Source organism: Natator depressus, chromosome 1 (genome assembly GCF_965152275.1).
Source record: "Natator depressus isolate rNatDep1 chromosome 1, rNatDep2.hap1, whole genome shotgun sequence".
Lineage (NCBI taxonomy): Eukaryota > Metazoa > Chordata > Testudines > Cheloniidae > Natator > Natator depressus.
Genome location: NC_134234.1, coordinates 275829470 through 275850855, shown reverse-complemented (window position 1 = coordinate 275850855; position 21386 = coordinate 275829470). Strand labels below are relative to the sequence as shown.

The 21386-nt window shown below is 39.2% G+C and overlaps 1 protein-coding gene across 1 annotated transcript in view; it reads left to right on the top strand.

Annotated features, from left to right (window-relative positions):
* PTPRQ (protein tyrosine phosphatase receptor type Q) overlaps positions 1–21386 on the top strand; it is a 207080-nt gene that overhangs the window by 58062 nt on the left and 127632 nt on the right. Inside the window, exons 23-28 of the mRNA XM_074941974.1 lie at positions 1006–1075; positions 4398–4597; positions 6368–6617; positions 10431–10559; positions 16069–16215; positions 19468–19640. Of these exons, the coding sequence (XP_074798075.1) occupies positions 1006–1075; positions 4398–4597; positions 6368–6617; positions 10431–10559; positions 16069–16215; positions 19468–19640 (969 nt within the window). The remainder of the gene's footprint in view (positions 1–1005; positions 1076–4397; positions 4598–6367; positions 6618–10430; positions 10560–16068; positions 16216–19467; positions 19641–21386) is intronic.

Below are 21386 nucleotides of genomic sequence, written 5' to 3'. Positions count from 1 at the left end.
CAGTGCACCACTTAAGCCCCATACATAAAAGACACTCGGTCAGATTTGATGCTTATTCCCCACACTGTGCCATGATCTCAGCTCTCCACACCTCCAGTGAAAGGTGCCCTTCTATACTGTCATCCCTCACAGTCAGGCATGTATACTCTGCATCACTCTCACTTCTCCCCATGCTTTTGCCTTTCAGACATCCCAGACACACACTCTGCCATGCTGTCACCAACCAGGGAGGGGGGCCTGCTATCCTGACCCTCCTGAAGTTGAGGAATTGGGGGGAGGGCCTGCTTTTCTCCCTTTCCTTCCAAACTAAGGAGGGGGAAAAGGAATGGGGGAAGAAGGCATGATTTTCTTCTCCCTGCTCAGTTAGAGAGAGAGGAGTAGAACTCTTGCAAAGTGAGGATAGGTAGTATTACTGGGGTAACCTGTGTAGAATGAGCGTTCATGGGGCCTGAGCTTGGTAAGTGTCAAGTGGTGTTGAGTGCCCTAAATTCCTGTTTACTTTAGTGTGAGTTGAGGGCACTTAACACCTGTTAAGTCTGAACTTTTGGCTTGGGCTTTGTTGTGGGGAGACCAGATGTCATTCCCCAACAGGAATAGGTAGTATGGGCAAACTGAGCCTTCTTCATTTACTGCTGCCAGGAATTTTGTCACCTGGATTAGAGATTTTTCATATTTGTTAGAATAAAGTTGCAGTCTTGTCAGCCATTTAGGTGGTGAGTTGTTGCTGTTGCATGAGCATTGCTGGGAGAGCCATATGCTTCTAAAGAGAAAATGTACATGAACGTTGAAGAGCCTTTGTTGAGTGAATGTCATTGGTTGAGAATTGTTGTATTTAATATTTATCCATTAAAAGTTCAGAGTAAATTAAACAATTGCTGCTGAAAAAAGGAAAATTAATTTGTATAATTGTCATTCAACATGTACAGCTTATATCATACATATGCATGGCTATTGGCACTATATATTACGTGAACTCTCTAATGTGACTGTTTCGGTTTCTTGTAGGTTGCTGCTGAGAACAGTGCCGGCATTGGAGTATTTAGTGATCCTTTTCTCTTTCAAACTGCAGAAAGTGGTAATTTCAGTAAAGCTTCCATTAATCCAATTTATTCTTTTCTTTTAAAGAAATAGTGTCAAATATTCTGATACATTTAGGAGCAAATCCTGATCCTTTCATTGTGGCTACAAAGGGCCTCACATACAGTGGAAATGGTGCCATTTTGCCATGCATGGCGGAGGCAGGATTTAGGGTGCCCTGGTGTGTGTGGTCCCCGTTGATTATGTGCTGTGAATCCCAGCTCTGCAGGGCTCCACACATGTCCCTGTGCAGATGGGTTGGAGGAAATCAAGGCAGGGATAGCTGATCAGATACTAAATAAACCCATCAACTATTGTGCACTGCAGTCTGGGGACACAAGAGCTACAGTAGAGTCAGGACCTTGCATAGCCCCCTTGCACCAAGCCCAGCTTCTAACAAATATACAGCATTTCTTACTGTGTTTGCCTCTTAATGCTGACATCAAAAGCTCAGTTATAATGCATACCTGAAATTAGAATCTCACTGAGAACATCTGACGATTTACTAATTTTTTCATAATGTAATATTCAAAGTCTGTGATTGCTATTAATTTATATTATGGGGTCCTTATCCTACAAACACTCTGGTAGAAATTCATCTCTGCGCAGAGAACTAGCACAAGGCTCATTTTGAGAGCTTAGGTGCGATTTAAGTGGTGATACGGCTTTTGCTAGTCCTTTGCAAAGGGCGCATTTCACTCTCTGTGCATGGAATTCCCAGTAATTTCAGCAGGAGTTTTTGGCATACTGAATGCTGAGCACCCCACCACCCACTGAAGTCAGTGAAATGTGCTCAGCACTTCGTGGTTTCAGATTCTTAAGGATGGAACTTTTAAATCTTCTGAGATAATTTATCATTTAGGAAAACCTCCCCTAAATGAGAACTTTCTAAATGGAGCTGTATAAAACTGCTACTTTTCATTTTGCAAATAATTGCATGCAAACATAATATTGTAATGAGCGTACTGTATTTAAGTTTAACAGAGGGCAAAGATACACTGCTTCTCAGAAATTGTTTGCACAACTCTACTTACATATGATTCATTTAAAATAGAAAGCCTCAGTATAGTTTTAGCTGAAATGATGAAGAAAAGAAAGCTTTTTATCAAGCAACTGCATTTGTAATTTTGGTTCTCTTTTTAAGTATCACAGCTCTGAGAGTTAAAAAAAAATATCATCATTACTACCACCAAGTGGATAATAAACTTATTATATTTTTATACCTAACATATGAAAGTTTATTTTGGATACAAATTGTTTGAATAATTAAAGACTTACTGTTGCAAGTTTTTGATTCATGAATACTAATCACAACGGGAGACATTGTCTGGAAAGGAATAGTATGGACAGGTAGAAAGAAAATCCAGAAATAAAGCCCCTATTCAACAAAGCATTTAAGCAGGAGGCTTGGAGGACCTGTCTCTTATTAGTTATGGGAGATTTTCTATAATGTTGAACATGAATATATTTATTTAAATCAACTCATTTTTCAACACAATATAGCAATATTTTTAGTTTATGCAATCTGGATCTGAACCTTAGATATGGCATTTCAGATAGTCCTCTGTACTTCTGGATGTTTACATGACTCATTCAAGAACTTGAACCCTTTGAGGTCCTATGTGAGTCTAGATAAGGATATGCTACATTCCATTTCCTTATAGTGTGAACTGATTTGCTGACCCAATGGACACATCAAACTCTTATTGCTACAAAGAAAATTATTTCTTGCTAAAACACCATCCTGTACTGGGAAATGATTAATCAAACAAGTACAGTAAATATAGTATCAATTCAAATATTAAGGGAACCGTTTTTAATTTACCAAAATGTTGAGGTTTCCTAATCAGTATTTTTCATTATTATTCTCTGAAGTAGAATGGTTTAATTTACTAGTTTAGATTAATCTATTTTAAAATTTAAATTAAAAGTAATTTTATAAGGGTAATTCATCAGGAGGGAAGAAATCACACTTTTAAAAAGTACTTTCTGCCTCAGAGCTCTGATTTTCCATTTGACAGGTTATACTGCACACTTACCCCCCCCCCCCAAAGACACGCATCCCAAACCAGTTCATTCAGTTGCAGCAGCTTGCCAGATCCCAGTTGCAAAACCAATTGCTGCATTTGTTTTTTTCAGCAAGACAGTTTTTCAGTTAGAAAATGCCGATTCATCAAATCAAACCTGAAACTTTTGCTGTGAAAATGGCAGTTTCAATATAACTTTTGTTGGGAAGGTTTTGTGGTTAGGGCACTCACCTAAGATACAAGAGAGCTGGGAGAACCAATTCAAGTCCCTGCTCTGCCTGATCCAGAAACGGGAGTTGACCCCACTTTTCCTAAATCCTGGGGGAGAGCCATAACTAATAGGTTATTCTGTTGTCAATCTCTCCTGCTGGAGCTGTTCCACTTTGTATAAATACTTATTCATTGGTGTAGGGAGGGAGCCCAGGTGTCCCAGATTTCAGGCGAGTGATCTAACCACTGTGCAATAGAGTCAGTCTCTGTGTGGCCCAAAGAATGTTGAATTATTTACACAAAGTGGAACAGCTCCAATACGAGAGATTGAGAAAGGGAGACTGACTCTATTGCCTGGTGTAAAGCTTTATAATTTGAAAGCTAGAAATAGAGAAATAGAAATAGAGTATGGAAGTATCTCTTTTCAGTACTTTGAAATTCATTGGACTGAAAGAATCTTTTAGGTTATGTCTACAGAGCGAGTGGCAGCAAGTCTCAGAGCCTGGGTTAACAGACTCAGGCTTTTGGTACAGTACTAAAAATAGCTGTGTAAACATAGTGGTTTGGGCTGAAGCTCAGGCTCGGAAACCTAGGGAAGGGGTGGGTCTCAGAGTCTGAGCTCCAGACCAAGCTGCAACATGTACACAGCTCTTTTTAGCACCATAGTGCAAGCCCCGCAAGCCCCACAAGCCCAACTCTTTTATCTAGATGTACCCCTAGAGGGACAGAGGAAATATATTCAATATTTTGCTAACAGGGACTATCCTTCCTTAATAACCAATGACAAAAGTGTTTTTATGAGAGCTCTGGTACAAATTTATATTTTAAAAAGGAAAATAACCAATCACCATACTTAGAGAGAGAAGTGCAACTTTTAAAATTTGAAAATTGCCTCTGAGATACTGTGGTGCTGAATGATTTTAACGCCTGGAAACCAGAAATAGAGAAAGCAGCCATAACAGGTATCAGAAGGAAAGAGGAATAAAGAAGGATTAATTGAATTTTGAAAGTCATTTCAGATTAGAAATGTTAATTCTGAAATACATACATTGTATGCATTACTGGTTTTGTTTTGTTTCTTAGCTCCAGGTAAAGTGGTGAATCTCACAGTTGAGGCCTTAAATTATTCAGCTGTAAATCTGATCTGGTTTCTGCCTCAGCAACCAAATGGAAAGATAACCAGTTTCAAGATTAGTGTGAAACATGCAAGAAGTGGAATTGTAGTGAAAGATGTTTCTGTTAAAGTGGAGGACATTCTATCTGGGAGGCTACCAGAATGTAATGTAAGTGCTAAAAACAATTTAATTAGAGATGGACTCAAGGGATGAAATGTGGTTCCACATTTGCATTTTGAATGCCCCCAAAATCTGGGGGCCTGTGGGATATGATTCGGGTCCATTTCTAATTTTATAATTTGGTTATAGGTCTAGGTCCTACAAACTGATGCATTGGGTACAGACAGATCTTTATGTCTGAGCTAGAGCTGGTCAAAATTTTTCTGACAGAACAGTTTTCCAGTGAAAAATGCAGTTTAGTCAAAATTAAAATGGTCAACAGAAACTTGTTGATTCTGATGAAATCTTTGATACAAATATATTGAAATTGTTTAGATTCTCATTTTGTTTAGATAATGTTTAAAAGTTTAATTTTGACTTTATTATTTCATTTAATCTCAACATATATATAATAATAAATAAGAATAAGAATAAAGTCAAAATTAAACTTTTAAACATTATCTAAACAAAATGAGAATCTAAACAATTTCAATATTTATTTCATTTCAACTTATATATATATATATGTTTCAGTAATATATAATGTTTCAGTATAACATATATAATGATTCATCATTACTGAAACATACATATATAAGTTGAAATGAAATGATAAAGTCAAAATGATTTTTTTGACATTATTGAAATGTTTCAAAATTTCCAAATTGAAATTTTTTGGATTTTCCGTTACAAAGAGTTTCAAACTTTTTGTTTTGATTTGGAATGAAAACATCTAAATTTTGGAATTTCCTGTGGGTCAGAAATTCCATTTTCCAGTAGAACTCTAGTCTGAGTAGAGTCCCTGTGACTTCAAGGACTCCACATGGCCTGAGTTGGAATTGACCTAGGATGCTGGAATAATACCATGGTCTTGTGAGAAGTGCCATTTATAATGACTCTAAGTTGTCAGGGCCTTCGTTTCATACTTTATCTGAATGAGGATTTCCAGCATTGCAGAGCCTCCTAAGATCAAAATGAGTTAGTTTGATACCAATTCAGAAGGAAGAGTGCTACCTACTAAATTATTAGCACCAGTTATTGCAGCATCTAGGTTTTTCTTGGCATTCTCTTATATAACTGCTGATCAGGTTCAACCTTTTCTAGCCAGATCAGCTCTATTTGTATTTAGAGTATAGTAGAACATTACTAATTTGTGCTAATTACTGGTAGACTCATGGAACAGAATGGTTGAATACTGGAAACCAAATCTGGCAATGTTTCATCAACACCAGAGTTTTGGTTCTACTTAGCCATATTTGATACTCTAAGTATTTGTTAATTTGTGATATAGAATCAGGCCTGAAGGAGCGGAACAAGCTGCATCCCCTTTGCTGTTAATGATGCCATCAGGAGGAAGATGATAACAGCCTGCATTTACGTGGTGACAAGTGAAAGAAAAACTCATTTTCAACTATTTTGTTTTAAAGATGCAGTGCTTGTAATTTTTGTGTCTACACATTTACCATTGTTGATCTGGCATGACAGTTTTTAAATTCAGTTTATTTTTATCAGCTTTTTCAGATTACTATTTTGGTGTTGTGAGAATCAAATTATTTGATATTTCTCTAGTTACCAGCATGCATGCCGAAGGCTTTCGTTGATTTTTGGCATTAGGGTTTGTAGGTAACTTTTATCCTACTTGTAATATTTTAAAAAATCCACATTTTATAGCTATATAAAGAGGTATGATATTGCAAAGACCTATAGTTCAGCAGTGATTGAGGCAAAATGGCGAAGTAATAGGTTTAGCTTTTCATGATTCGTATTTTATCTTTCTAGGAAAACAGTGAATCATTTTTGTGGAGTACTACCACCCCTTCAACTACTTTTGGCAAATCTACATTTCCTTCACGGGCTATGTTTACACCAAGTACAGCAGCACCTAGTCAAATGAGCTCTGTTTGGAGTGAACCTATTAGTTTTGTTGTGACTCATCTTAGACCATACACCACTTATCTTTTTGAAGTCTCTGCAGTTACCACTGAAGCAGGTTATATTGACAGCACAATTGTCAGGACTCCAGAAGCAGGTATGTATTGCTTTTTGAGAAAAAACCTCTAACTACAGAGAAATATCAATATGTAAAATTCTGAGATTTGTTTTAAAATATAAAACAAAGGGATTTCAGGGTATATTACAGGATGCTTTAGACTGTGATTCTGTCCTGTTAGATCTCAGACTGTTTCAATACATACATTCTTTGTTTTATAATTCCTGGTATGCAGCCAGTCAATCAACTTCCCGCAGCCAGTCAATCATATTTCCCTACAGCTATGGAGAAACAGTGTGGAAGAGAGAGACACACCTTTCCCAATGTTCCCCTGTCAGGATCCACAGCTTGAAAGGCAGTCTTAGAGCCAGCCATTGAACCCCAGGACTCTCAGTACATTGCCAGTGATCTGTCAGCAGGGGGCCAGGGCTGGAAACCAAGATTGCCTAAACACCGTTTATCTAGCACTGTTTGGTAATTCTGGGCTCTTCTTTCCTATGTCAGAATTCAAACTAATTTGCAGATGAAAAGAGGTCTGACTCTTCCCGAATATTGCATATTTGAATGATTTTGTTACAGATAAAAAACCCTAAATCTGTAGTTCTGGCTGGGATATATAAAGTTCTGTGTAATTCCCAGTCTGATTCAAGGCTTTCGTCCAACTTTTTCTCTGAGGTTTTCAAACTGTTCATGTGCTAGACAGGTGTATTGGCGGTAAGAAAATCCTTGGGAATGGAGCAAAGCTCAAGTAAAAGGGCTTTGCTCTGCAAAAGAATATCAGGGGTGGAAGGATAGAATCCTCACTCCCAGCTGATCCAGGATGTCTGTGCAACTTGGTTGAAGCTGTTACTGTAAGGTCTGGAGGAGGAACTAATAGATGGCATTCTGCTCCCCTAAACAGAGTTTGGCCTAGTGGATCTCTGATGTGCACAGGTCTACTGACCACACCTGGGGCCAGCCCAAATTACTTAATCCTCATTGAGCTTCAGAGGCCCGGTGTGGCACACAAATTGAGGATTCTTAGGACACAGGGTCTCTGTTGGATTTACTCTCCTATGCATCCAAAAATGCTGCTGTGGGACCTTACATGCATGTGTAAGGAATGCCAGGATTTTGTTTCCAGGCTGAAGTGAATGCCAATTGTTGGTTTTCCCTGGGGACATTATAAATAAATGAACTTTTTTCCTCATGATTTTTCTTCTCTGATGTTTGATTTAGCTTTAATAGAAATTTTTACAAACATTTTAAATTTTTCTAAATACTAGAAAGCTAAATCTTGTATTGAACTATGCAGATTATAGAGCAAATCCAATATTATAGCTTCAATCTGGGTATTAAAAAACAATGTTTATACATGCAAATACCTGGATATACAGTTGGGTTTTTTTTATATAAGGGATTTTGGTTTAGGAGTGCTGCTTTCATTGATTGCAAAGAGCCCTGCCCTCTCATCCAGACATTGAAACCCTCCCCCATCCCACAACTTGGTTACCCTCCAAGTTGCCAGAACTTTTTCACATTCCCCAGCATCAAGCAATCTAACGGCACCTCCCCCAAACTACTGAAATCCCCACCTCCTACTCCAGTGTCTTGACCCTCCCACCTTAACATGTGATGCCACCCAAACTACCTGTCCACTGCCAAATTCTCCTGCTGTCTTTTAGGATCAAATGCTGAGTAGCTGGGGTAGGCTCTGGGGAGAAGTGTGGTTTGAGGGTAAGGAATCTGCAGCGTAAGTAGCTTCCTGTGCCATGCAGCATGCTGGAGTGCTGTGAATCCTCTGGCTCTGCACTCCCCTTCCTCTGTCATCCCTGCATGTGCCTTCTAAATCCTGCTCCCCCTTACCACGACATGCACCGTGAAACTACATTAATTTGTTGTCACAGTGACCACATGACTCTTAATGACAAGTACCCTGCCTTGGACCCATTCCCAGCTGCTGAAACCATTCAAGTCCCCTCCTAGTTGAGTCATCCCAGCTCTGCTGAACCCCTTCCCCATCCTTCCCAGTGACAGGGCTCTTCTTGCTTAAAATGCTATTTGAGAATCCATGTACTTTTTTTTTTTTTTTTGCTACTCATTTATGGGTTTAAAATTTTTGGACATGACTGCATTATAAAATTATTACCATATGTCTTGTGCAAAATCCAGCACTTGCATATTTCGTCACTGGGGATAGGATCAAGTGGAATCAAATAATTAATATTACTTCTATGAGTTATGTGACAGAATTTGGCCCTGGAAAAGAATTGTAGCTTCTCTTGATTCCTTGTAAGCCCTGACATTTAAGAATAATGTGTGAGTGTAGCTGATACCATTAGAGTTGGCAGGATTACTTTATCATTCTTGGTTATCTTCACTGAGTAGCACCTAAGAAATTCCTCAGGATTGACAGGAGCTCTCTTTTCTTTCATTGGCATCTGTTGTTATTTTCACAACTAGCTCGATAGAAGAGAGTTGTTTTTTTGTTTCTATGATTGACATCACTTTGAATAATACCATTTTTACCTAAGAGTTGTTCCAAAAAATGGAGGTGTTTGCTGAGCTGTGCGCAAACAGCAAAATGGCTGGGATATTGTTATGGCAGTACATGTTTTAAGTAATTTTAGATGTTTTCATTTTCATATTTTCACTTTTTTTAAAAAAAAATCTACATATTACCTTATAAGAGTAACCCTCACTTGAGAAAATTTACGTGTGTTATTTTTCAGAGGACTGAGCTAAAACTGTTGTCTATTATAACTGAATTTTGTAAGAAGGCTAAGTGGAAAATACACAAACAGTCAAAGCTGTAGTTTTTATTTGTTTTAAAGTTTGATTTGGGTAAATTCAGCTTTAGTTTCTCTTGATGTTTTTATAAAAACCAAAGGCTACATTGTCATGGAAAATTCAGGTTATTCTACTAGGGATCTAGGCCAAGATTGGTGTCTCCAACTGGGTGTCTCCAGTTAGACTCTTCAATCTAAATAAAGGTACCTAGATCAGTGACCCGATTTTCAAAAGTGTTATGCACCCAGCAGCTGCTATTGAACTCAGCATTTTTGGAAATCAGGGTTCTGATTTATGTGCCTAAATATGGATTTAAAAGCTTAATTTTAGGCACCCTTTATGCAAAAAAATCTTGGCCTGATCGGATTCAAACTGATTAGCATCCAAGTAAAATGAATTTGACTGACTCAGGCCATGCCTCCTGGGTATATTCACAAATCTGCCAGAGTGCAGCAAGCTCTGCTTTAGAAAGGCGAAGGGCCTGATCCTGCAATCCCTTGAGCAATGTTAGTAACTTTACTTAGAAGAGTAGTCCCACTGAGAGCTGTAGGACTGCTCAGGTGAATAAAGTTGTTCATGCGCTGGTGTTTGCAGGGTTGGAGCTTTGGGCAGTATTGAAGGTTATCAAATTAGTTTTAGGAGACCTAGAGTATGAGAGAGAGAGACTGCATACCTGTTGATCAAACTATCCATCTAAGTTTTATACTGCTCCCCATCACCATAGAATCTGAGTGCCTTTTAATGTAAAATCAATAGCAATTGCGAAATTCCTGTTAGACTTGACGGAGTCTCTGGTACTTCTCCCTTTTCAGGTTCAGTTGCACATTCGCAGCTCTCTTGCAAGATAAGTTACCAACTACCACCCCCGCCCACTCCTTTTAATTAAAAGGAAGTACATTAAAATCAGAAAGAGAGAAAATTTCATATTAACATAAATCCTACTTTTCCAATTTACATGATGTTTTTAATGTCTTTTTCTGATCTTATTTTATATGTAATATGAATAATATGAATTAAATGATGCTTCTGGGAAACCCTAATATGAATTAGATGTGTATACATTTTTTTCCAATGTTGTTTTAGCTCCAGAAGATCCACCCCAGAATTTTGCCAAAGGTAACATTACTGGAAAGTCCTTCTCAGTGTCTTGGGAACCACCAACCATAGTAACAGGAAAGTTTAGTTACAGAGTTGAATTATATGGACCATCTGGTAAGTCTGAATCAAACTTAGGTTTCCTCTATCATTGTTAGGATAATTTTCTTTCAGTAACTACATCACTAGCATTCTAAAAATGGATAGTTGAAAACAAATCTTTCCTTTTATGAAATTAGGCTTGGTGGTAATTCTCTGATAACTTCTCGGTGAAAAGGATGTTTGTCATGGGGTTCACTCATTGCTAGGGTGCCTCCTCATGGCTGTGTCTGGCAAATCAGCTCTCATTCAGTCTGACACCCCTTTCCTCGCACCGTGGCCCCTCCTTGGTTGCCAGGACTCACAGTGCTCCCTCTTCATGACACAGCCTCCAGCCAGGTCTTTGTACAGTCCTCCTCTTCCAAGGTACCAAAGTCCCGCTGGATCAGCTATCCTCATGCTGCTCCAGACAGTCTTCCACTCCAGGGCCAGGCACTGTACCACTTTCCCAGCAGCTGGTGGGGGAACCTAGGCCCACCCACCACTCTGGGCTCCAATCCAAGGGCTCTACGTCTTGCAACTATGAGCTGTTTGCTTCCAGACCTCAGTGCTATTTCCCCAAGCTCCTGCCTGCTCTGTCCTCTGCCTGTCCCCTGGGTTTATCAGCCTAATCTCCCTCCTCTCATGGAGTGGCAGTAGGCTACTTCCCTCTTTGACTTCTTGCCAGGCTCTGTAGCCTCAAACACCCTCTTACTTATCCCAGGAAGTGACTGCAGCCTACTTCCTCTGCAGCCCCCGGTTTTCTCAGCTTTCTGGCTTTACACAAGCTCAGCCTGCCTCTTCCCAGCTCTGCTTCATCAACAGTTAGCCCTTCTGTCCCTGGCTCTCCCCCACTGGTGCAGCCCATCGGGCTAATTGTCCTAACAACCTGCTCTGCCTTGTGTGGGAAGGACACTCCATCATAATGCTCATTATCAGTATATATATTTAGAACAATGGATACTAGGTACACCTGAAAACAGGAAGAGACACAATCTTATCTATTTCACTCTTTTAGAGAGGCAGTATATTACAGTGTCAATTAAATCAGGATGAGGAGGAGAACAAAACACAGACAAAGGAATGGATTTTAATGGATAAGGCTAAAACTATTAACTTGAATGGGTTGTGAGATGAAGTGATTGGGGCCCCCACCCTCACTGAAAAATACCAGTCATTTATTTGGGTTCAGGGTAGTGGTAAATGACCTCCATGCTCCATAACCAATATTTAGGGTTTGTTTCCTTCCGGCTAATCGCTAGTATTTAGCCCTCCTCTGATCCCTCTTGTCCTCCAACTCATGAGGGGGAATGAGGGTACACATGAAGTCTGCAAAGAAATAAGGTCTGCCTTTCTTCCTCAAGAATAATAGGGTCCAGAAGCCACCTTCTAGGTCTCTTACTCACATGTACTTCTAGGACCTGGCTCCCTGGAGCCTCTTACTCACATTGGCTACCTGTCTCAAGCGGCAACAAAACTACAAACTCCACTTATTAAACTTGCATGTTTAAATCCTGTCTTTACTCCATATTAACCTAAAACTCTGCCTCCAGGATACTGGCGATGGAGGAAAAAAAGCACCAGGTACCTTGTCAATTCTAGCCCCCGGGAAAAATTTCTTCCTATCTCCAGAACTGCCACTTGATCAAACCCACACAACATCTTCAGAACATGCTTCAAATTAGACCTCAGTTGTAGGGCAGAGAGGGTGAGGCAGCAACCACAGCAGAGTAGCTGTCTGTGACTGAGTGCCGCTGCTCTAATCCTCTGCTTTACACAGACTGCTCAGAAGTCTTACTTTCTGTAGATACAACCGGGCAGTTTATTTATAGTATTTCACTCCACCACCTTTTAGGTACTAGTGCACTCATACCATTTACATTATCTAGCTTTACTACCCCTTCTCCAAAGCACGGGGAGGAGAGGTTTCTCCTCCCAAAGAACTCCCTTTTGTCAGAGTCTACTAGCCTGCTTCCATCCCCTTTCTTTCTTTCTGTGCTCTTTTATTCAGTCTCCTTGTTAATGTGCTATTTAGCTCGTTTAGTTACCCAGCCCCAAACTGATCTGGTAATCAGAAACTTCTCCCCTTAATCAGGCCCTCCCCAGGGACCTAACTGGTTAAACAATGACCAGAGTGCTACTCGTTCAGGTGCTGATTCCCAGTACTCAGTCACAGAGCTGCCTGCTCATGATGGGATAGGGGGCAAGGTGGTAATAGGCACCTATATAAGAAAAAGCCCCAAATATTGGGACTGTCCCTATAAAATTGGGACATGTGGTCACCATAGCTACAATATCCCTCCTGAGCAGCTCTAGGGGTAGCACGCTAACATGCCTTACACTGCGCAGATCATAAAGTGAAGATCTAGCTCTCTGTCTAAAAAGATATATTGTACTAGTCAACATCTTAACGTCAGACATGATGGTTTTCATGCTGAATGCTTTCCAATAACATTTGATGAAGTTGCTTGATTGCAAAATGCCTACTACTACAAAAGTATTGGAAACCAATTCTCATTGTCCAGATAACTAAGACCCATTTTCCTCACATGTAATATATTCTTAATCAGGGCATCAATAGTATTGCACAAGTTGGAATGAAAGGAATTATGGTGATATGAGCATGACATTCAAAGTATTTTGTATTGTGTTATCCTTTTCCATCTACCGCTGTCATGTGTCCTCAATATCATTCTGGACTTTGATATTAAAGGCAATTAGGCAATCATTCTGGACTTTGATATTAAAGGCAATTAGAATTAACAGAGATGGGTAGATAGTGATAATCCTAAAGTTTGGTGATTTAACGAACCATTTTAAATATGGTCTAGTATCTGTAGTTGTAGTGAGTGGGGAAATCAACTAAGACACCTGAATACATATTGAACAAACATACATTATTTAAGAAAATATATTATTTTATCTTTATTTTAGAAGGAAACTCTTCAGTAACACCAGGGAATTGGATTATTGCCTTTTAAAATGAGGCATTCTGTGTCGTCATTATATTAGAATTGGAAAAGGTTCAGAAAAGGGCAACAAAAATTATTAGGGGTATGGAACGGCTGCCATATAAGGAGAGATTAATAAGACTGGGACTTTTCAGTTTGGAAAAAAGATGACTAAGGGGATAAGCTAGAGGTCTATAAAATCATTACTGGTGTGGAGAAAGTAAATAAGGAAATTTTATATACTCCTTCTCATAACACAAGAACTAGGGGTTGCCAAACGAAATTGATAGGCAGCAGGTTTAAAACAAACAAAAGGAAGTATTTTTTCACACAGTGCACAGTCAAACTGTGGAACTCCTTGCCAGAGGATGTTGTGAAGGCCAAGACTATAACAGGATTCAAAAAAGAACTAGATAAATTGATGGAGGATAGGTCCATCAGTGGCTATTAGCCAGGATGGGCAGGGATGATGTCCCTAGTCTGTTTGCCAGAAGCTGGGAATGGGTGACAGGATGAATCACTTGATGATTACCTGTTGTATTCATTCCCTCTGGGGCAGCTGGCATTGGCCACAGTCGGAAGATAGGATACTGGGCTAGATGGAACTTTGGTCTGACCCAGTATGGTGGTTCTTATGTTCTTACTCTCAACTGGTCCTTACTATGGGATTGTCATCTCTGTAGAAAGACTAGAGCAGTTCAAGCAGTTTGAGAAGGAAGAGGGATCTAAATGATAGTTCCTTCAGTGTCTGTTGAGAATTTCTGCCTCTGGCAACAGGGCACAAATGAAAAGACTGGCTGCTTCCAAGATCTCTCAAATCTATAGCTTTCAATCTCAGCCACACAAATTGTCTTCTGGAAAGGAAACTTGCATTCTGTCACCTCCCAGTAAAGCAGCACTGAAGCACTTTGTCTTATTTTTCTTTAGTATTTGAACCACAATTTCTCACTAGAGAATGGAGAGCTCTCAGCATCTGTTATGAGAGAATCAGACAGCTCCAAAAGTTCCCCTTAACTTAAAGTTTCCCACTTGAACTTTTTGATGTTTATCATTGTTATTTGTGTAAGAGAAGCTGGGATCCATAGAACCAGTTCCAAGTCTAGAGCCATTCTTAGCATAATATTCCAAATTCTTAACAGTTCAGAAGAAAAGAGAGGTATGTGTGAGCTGTACTTGACTTGAAGAAAGGGTTCTCCAGTCTGTGATACCTATATAATCAGTCAAGTTTTCTTTAACGTTTATTACCCTTATAGAATCAGCTGTTATAGAAAGATTTGAATATATTCTTCCTTCACTGTTCTTTTATTGCTCCACAGTGAGGATATCTGGAGAGATGATGAGGCAGAATAGAACATTTCTTATCTATAAATATCCTTCCTGTGATTATTTTCTCCACCACTCCACACATATCTATAATGTGAACCTGGCTTTATATTTCTGATGATTTTTTAACTTAGTCATGGGTGGTTGTAGGGGTTCATGGCCCTCCCTCCCATCAGTCTTGGAGGGAGGCCACACCCCCTCGCTACAGTGTGCCTATAAATGCAAAGCTCAATAGGGAATTAGCAGTCTCAGGGCTCTAGCCCCCTGGGCAGAGCAGAGCAATAAGTGGTCAAAGGGGCTCTGGCCCTCGGGGCAGGTCAGAGCCAGCAAACACAGGCTGTTTGGCCTAAGGTGGGCAGGCTGCCAACCCAGAGGTGGGGTCGGCAGTAGGGAGTAGTGGGACCTGGGCCCACCCTACTTCACCAAGTTCCAGCCCAGGGCCCTGACAGTGGGGGAGGACTCCACCAGTGGGTCAGTGGGGATCCCACTGAAACACGCTGACCTGGACTCTGGCAACACAACCGGACTAATGTCTGGTGTCCCTGGGCTACTTACTACTACCCTTCCTGGGTATACCTCCGTCTCCTGGGGTTTCTCCATCTCGGGGTACACGACCAGCGGCAGTCCCAGTAGCTCTTCCAGTACTGGTCAGTCTTTGGTCCCGAACACCTCCTTTGGTGCTGTAGAGCTCTATTGTGGGGGAAGAAACGTCTGCTTCCTTCTCCAGCTCTCGGACAACTGAGCTCCATGGCCTGTCCTTTAAACTTCCAGTCCCACCCCTCTGCTTCCAGCGGGGGACATAGCTTGCCTGGCTCTGCCCACCAGAGGGTGGTTTTTGGCTTCTTCCCATCAGTCTGGGAGGGAGACCACAACCCCTCGCTACAGTGGTGTATATAGTTATATTAGGAGATAATTAATTTGACATACTTATAATTTTAAGACTAATTTTTAGAGCCCCTCTCCCCCCCCCCGGTGAAGATTGTTGGAGAGATTAATTGTAGAAGAGAAATTAAAAGGAAAGAAATTTTCCATTCAGACTGGTTGAGAGGGTCTGCTTGTATTGCAATGATATTTTAGTATTTTACCAGGGGCATGCAATATTACTTATAATAAGTCATAGTTATTATAAACTGATGGTAATTTCATTATGGTTAATAACTTCATTATTGGTTTTGTCTTTTGTCTTTCATTGTCATGGAAAATAACTATTCAAAATGAAGAAATGTTCAATACTGTTTGTATTAAACTGAAACTGTTTTCCCGTTTTACTCTAGGTTATATTCTAGATAACAGCACAAAAGATCTCCAGTTCACATTTAATAATCTAACGCCATTTACAACCTATGATGTGTCTGTTAGTGCTGAGACAAGTGCCGGGATGGGGCCTAAATCTAATTTAACAGTTTTTACTCCTCCAGAAGGTAGGTAGGGTTATAGAAATAAAATTGAAAAACCTAATTGTCCTGCTACATATGATGGCTGGTTTTAATTCTCCCTTCAAAGCCATTTGTGTAAATTGTGTATGAAAAATAGATGTGTTTCTAGTTCAGTCCCTCTTCCGGATAGTGTATTATAAACAGGAAATCACAAATCGAAGAAAGGGAATACCCAGGAAAGTTTTGTATGTTTAGCAAACACAGAAAATATTAAAAACACACTATGACCACATTTATTTGAGTTCAGAAGCCTTCAAAGATTATGGAACTAATATGTTTTTGAATGAAAAAAAAAAAAGGCATTACTTCTGGGCTGGGTAATTCGGTTAAAGGAACGACTCCATTATTTGGCCAGTAGATGGCAGCAAATAGTAGGGTAAGAGCATATTTCTGTAATTACATCAAATGTTATCACTCCACATGTACAGTTTTTCATATAGAGCTCTTTTAAAAAATACTGTTATGTGAATAGCTTGCGCTAAGCTGGAAAAGAAGAATGTGATCTATGTGCATCATAATTGCACTACTTTCAACAAAATTCATTGTTTCTTTGTAAGGAGGTGATTGATACCCTTTAGTTAAAACATAAAAGCATATGTGTTCTAAAGGAAACCCCAAGAACACCTTTATATTTATTATAGTGAAATATCTCAGTATATAAAAGGCCTGAAAATAGAACAGATGAAATGCTGCTCATGATAAGAACAGGAGACATCGAGGCAAACTCAGCAGGTGTGAAAAGGCACATGTGCATTCTTCCCCCATCACCACCCTTTTCCACCCTCCATCTTTCCCTTTCCCTGTGTCCCCTCCTGTCCGTTTTTCTCTGTTCAGCCCTGTTCCATTTTTGTTCCTAGTTAAAACAAAACTAACAGACTTGTGAATTACTTCCCTTAAATACTGCCTGCGGTGGCAATACCAGTTTTCATGATGCTCTGACACTTTCAGATCTGCCTCTTGTGATTAGTGTTCCTCTTCCAAATCCAGTTCTAGCTTCCTCTCTCAATTATAAAATGATATGGATTGGATGAGTCCTTTAGTGAGTTAGTATGCATCCGATGAAGTGAGCTGTAGCTCACGAAAGCTTGTGCTCAAATAAATCGGTTAGTCTCTAAGGTGCCACAAGTACTCCTTTTCTTTTAGTTAGTCTAGAGTTACCCAAACTGTGGCCTGTGAATTACTAGTGAGCTACAAAGCTCTTGCTTGTGTTCTGCAGAGTTTTGTATAGTTACATGTTGCTGATTCTCCTTCTCATTACCAGTGGAGAGAATCAGAACAGGTTGGATGTGGGGGGGGATGAAAGAAAAAAGGTAGACAGTTGAATTAAGGTCTTTTTTAATTCAAAAAGGACAAAAATCTTTATCACTCTAAACACAGCTAAAAATCATGAATAATTTCAAGTAAGAAATTGCTGTAGATGCCACAGTAATGTTATGTGACTATGAATGGGAGGAGAGAGCGCTCATATCACAATTTCTCTATTAAGATGTGGTTCACACTTATTACATGTTCTCTGTCCTCTGGTCTAGTCACTGGTCCTATTGTCTAATGGAGTAGTTGTTCCCAATTCTGTGTCATTACTTCCATGAGACTCAGTTTTTTCAACCTTTTATTGAAGTTTGAGACATTTGCTGGAAAGTAGTGCCCACAGGCCCCAGCCATGATCAGATCTCCCTTGTGCTAGGTGCTGTACAAACACATAGTAATAGATAATCCCTGTCCCAAAGAGCTTTCAGTTTTAGATTCCAATCCACCTGCTTCATACTTAGCTTTATACACTATAAGGAATCCCATTGATTTCACTGTGACTGCTAGGTTCAGGACCTAAATACACAAGAGAGACAAAGGGTAGGAGAGGAAATAGAACGAAGAAGTGAAGTGACTTGCCCAAGTTCATATAGCAGGTCAGTGGCAGACTCTGGAATAGAATTCAGATTTCCTGACTTCCAGACCAGTGTTTTTCTCCTGGACTGCACTCCCGCTCTGACCCATATTATTTTATTTTATTTGTTAGATTTATTTTACTTAGTTGTTTCTGGGAAAACTAGCAGGTGATGATAGTATTCCAGTATTCAAATTTTGGTTTAAAAGCAATGGGTTATTCTAACTTCTTTTCAGCAAGAAGAAGTGAGAAGTGAGTGTTATACCCCTCCAATTTGAACACTGGTTTATTTTGGTATTCATATACATGCTAGGCAACACACATATTCTGAAATGTGTCATAATAAGACAGATTGATAGATTTTGGTCCCAAACCTACAAACCATCACTCATGTGAGTAGTCCCATTTATAGTTAAAGGACTACTCATGTGAATCAGGATTAGCAGGTCTTTTATCTATGTTACTTTAGGATGAATGATTTTGTGTCTCAAGTTCTATGAGAACCATTCTGTGGAATGTTAAGATGCTGATGTGTGATGTTCATTATTTTGCATGTAAGGAGTCAAAAAGTTCTAGAGTTTAAGGCCAGAAGGGACCACCAGATCATCTAGTCTGACCTCCTGTATATCACAGGCCACCCACACCACTCAGCATCCACACACTAAACTCAACAACCGAAATTAGGCTGAAGTATTACAGCCCACAGGAGACTAGACTGTTATGTGTCACAGGCAGAGAATACGAGGGACTCAGGTACACCAGTGCCCAAGGCACCTGCAATGGCAGGGAAAGGATTAAATGATATATACGTACAATGTAAGATCATTATTAATACTAAAAGGTGAAATGGAAATAAAACTCATAAAAATGTGATACATGAAATGGGACCATCATCAATTATAATTTTCCAAATACTTTTTCATTTCATGCATATATATATGTTTGATTTATTTATGCCTAAGTTTGTATAAGTTTGTTCAAATCTGTGTAGATCAACATAGATCCATTGACTTCCAGTGCAAATGACTTCAATTGGAATTGAGCTATACTGATTTACATGAGATGAGGATCTGGCCTTCTTCATACAGTCTTATTATAATACTGTATATCATATAACTATCTGCATGTGTTTAAATCATGATTTAACCAGTGGGATAAAAGTTTCTTGAAGTAACTTGTTGATTGCACTGGAACAACTCACTTCATAAACAGGTAAAATCTGAATAGATGTTTAGATTGCCTTTGCTCAATGTGCTGAAAAAGTTTACAGTAACATTTAGAAATCGATTGGCAGTGTTTAATTAAATTCAGTATTGGAGATAACATTTAATGTAAGGGTTTTTTGTTTGTTTTAGTTCCAAGTGCTGTATCCGATTTACAACTAGCAGAACTAGAAGCCACTCTCATAAGAATTTCTTGGAGGAAACCACAACAACCAAATGGAATCATTACCCGATATAGGGTTAAAGTGTTAGCTCAGGACACAGGATTGACTGTGGAAAACACAATCCTCACAGGGAAAGTTAAGGTATTTTGGTTTTTATTTGGCTATTCTGTTTTGGTTACCTTGCTAATGTGATAGTTGGTGTGGTTTTATTTTAAATTATAAAATTAGTTACTATTGATTAATTTTCAGTCCTTTCACGCTGTCCCTTATTTCCTGCTCTATTTTTAATTGAGAGTTAAAGTTTCTAGTTTCACCTCACTGCACTGTCACTGAGAGTATATCCACACTGCAATAAAAGGCCCATGGCATGGCACTCGCTGGTTTGGATCAGTTGACTCAGGCTCACAGGGCTTGCGCTCTGGGTCTAAAAATTGCAGTTTGGGCTTGGGCTAGAGCCCAGGCTCTGAAACCATGTGAGGGGGGAGCTCAAGCTCCAGCCCAAGCCTGAATGTCTACACTGCAATTTTTAGCCCCATAGCCCAAGCCCTGCCAGCCCAAGTCAATTGATCTAGGCTCTGAGACCTGGTACCTTGCGTTTTTACTGCAGTGTAGATGTACGCTTGAAAACTTCCATGCATATGTCAGTAAAATGGTTTTGACTTTATAATTAAGCAAATGTAGTAAAGCACAGGAGACAGAGATTGCCTTTTTGCCAATAAAGATTTAAAGATACTTTTGTCACAATGTATCTGGTACCAGTAAATATTATGTGGATTTTTCCATGTTATTTTGGAAAAGTATCTGTCTCCCTATTAGCCATTTTCTTAACTTCTGCTGGTCTAGATTCTTCCATCTGTACTCAAGTTGAGTCCTGCCCTACTCTGAAATGAATGGACCATTCACCTGAACATGAGTGGCAGAATCTGATTCTCTGTGTTTACTGATATTGGTCTAATCAAAGGTTTTTTTTTTTATTTGTTACAGAAAAGGGTACTTTTCAATAACATTTCCTTTTAATAGTGATGCTTAAATCTTTTTTTTTTTTTAATGTTTAGGAATACTGATTTTCAAGAAAAAGGATATTTTTCAAAATAAACATGTAACTCAAATAATTAGTTGTCATTATTATTATTATTTATTCATTTATTTATGTATTTACGATAGTGTCCTCTTCGCCACCTGAGAATGGGATGCCATTGTGCTAGGCAGTATAGAAACATGTAATAAGAGAGAGATCTTGCTCTGGGAGCTTCGAGACAAAGAAAGGTTTATTAGTCCCATTTTACAGATTGGAAACTCAGGCTCAGAAAAATTAAGTAGATCTGGTCAAAATTTCCTGATTTTTTTTTTTAATGAAACTTTGATTTGAAATTTTGATCTGAAATTTAAATTTGAAAAAAATATTCAGCTAGGTTTTTATTTAAAAAATTTGGGTAGGGTGTTCAATAATTGGCTACTGAGCTGGTAGGAATTTGTTTTTATTTTTGAAAAAAATCCACATAATTTTCAATAAATTTTAACAAAAAGTCACAATTTTTGTACTGGCCTTTCAACAAGGCCTGTTATTAAGTGACTTGCACAAAGTCACATGGGAAGTCTGCAGCAGAACATAGAATTGAATCTAGATCTCCTGGATATTACTTCGTACCTGATCCTGTGCCATTGATCCGATTAACTTTCCCTCCTCCCCATTTCTTATCCTTCTTCAATCCAGTCAGTCTGTTCCTCCCTTTCCTCCACGCCCAGCAGGCAGAGCATTGAGAATGCAGGATAGATGGTCTCCCTCCTCTCAATTTTAGTGCCACAGTGACCCCATACAGCCCTGGGCTGGAGTATTCTTAGTGCAGATGAAATCTGTGGAGAATTTAGCTGCCAAACTCTAACAAG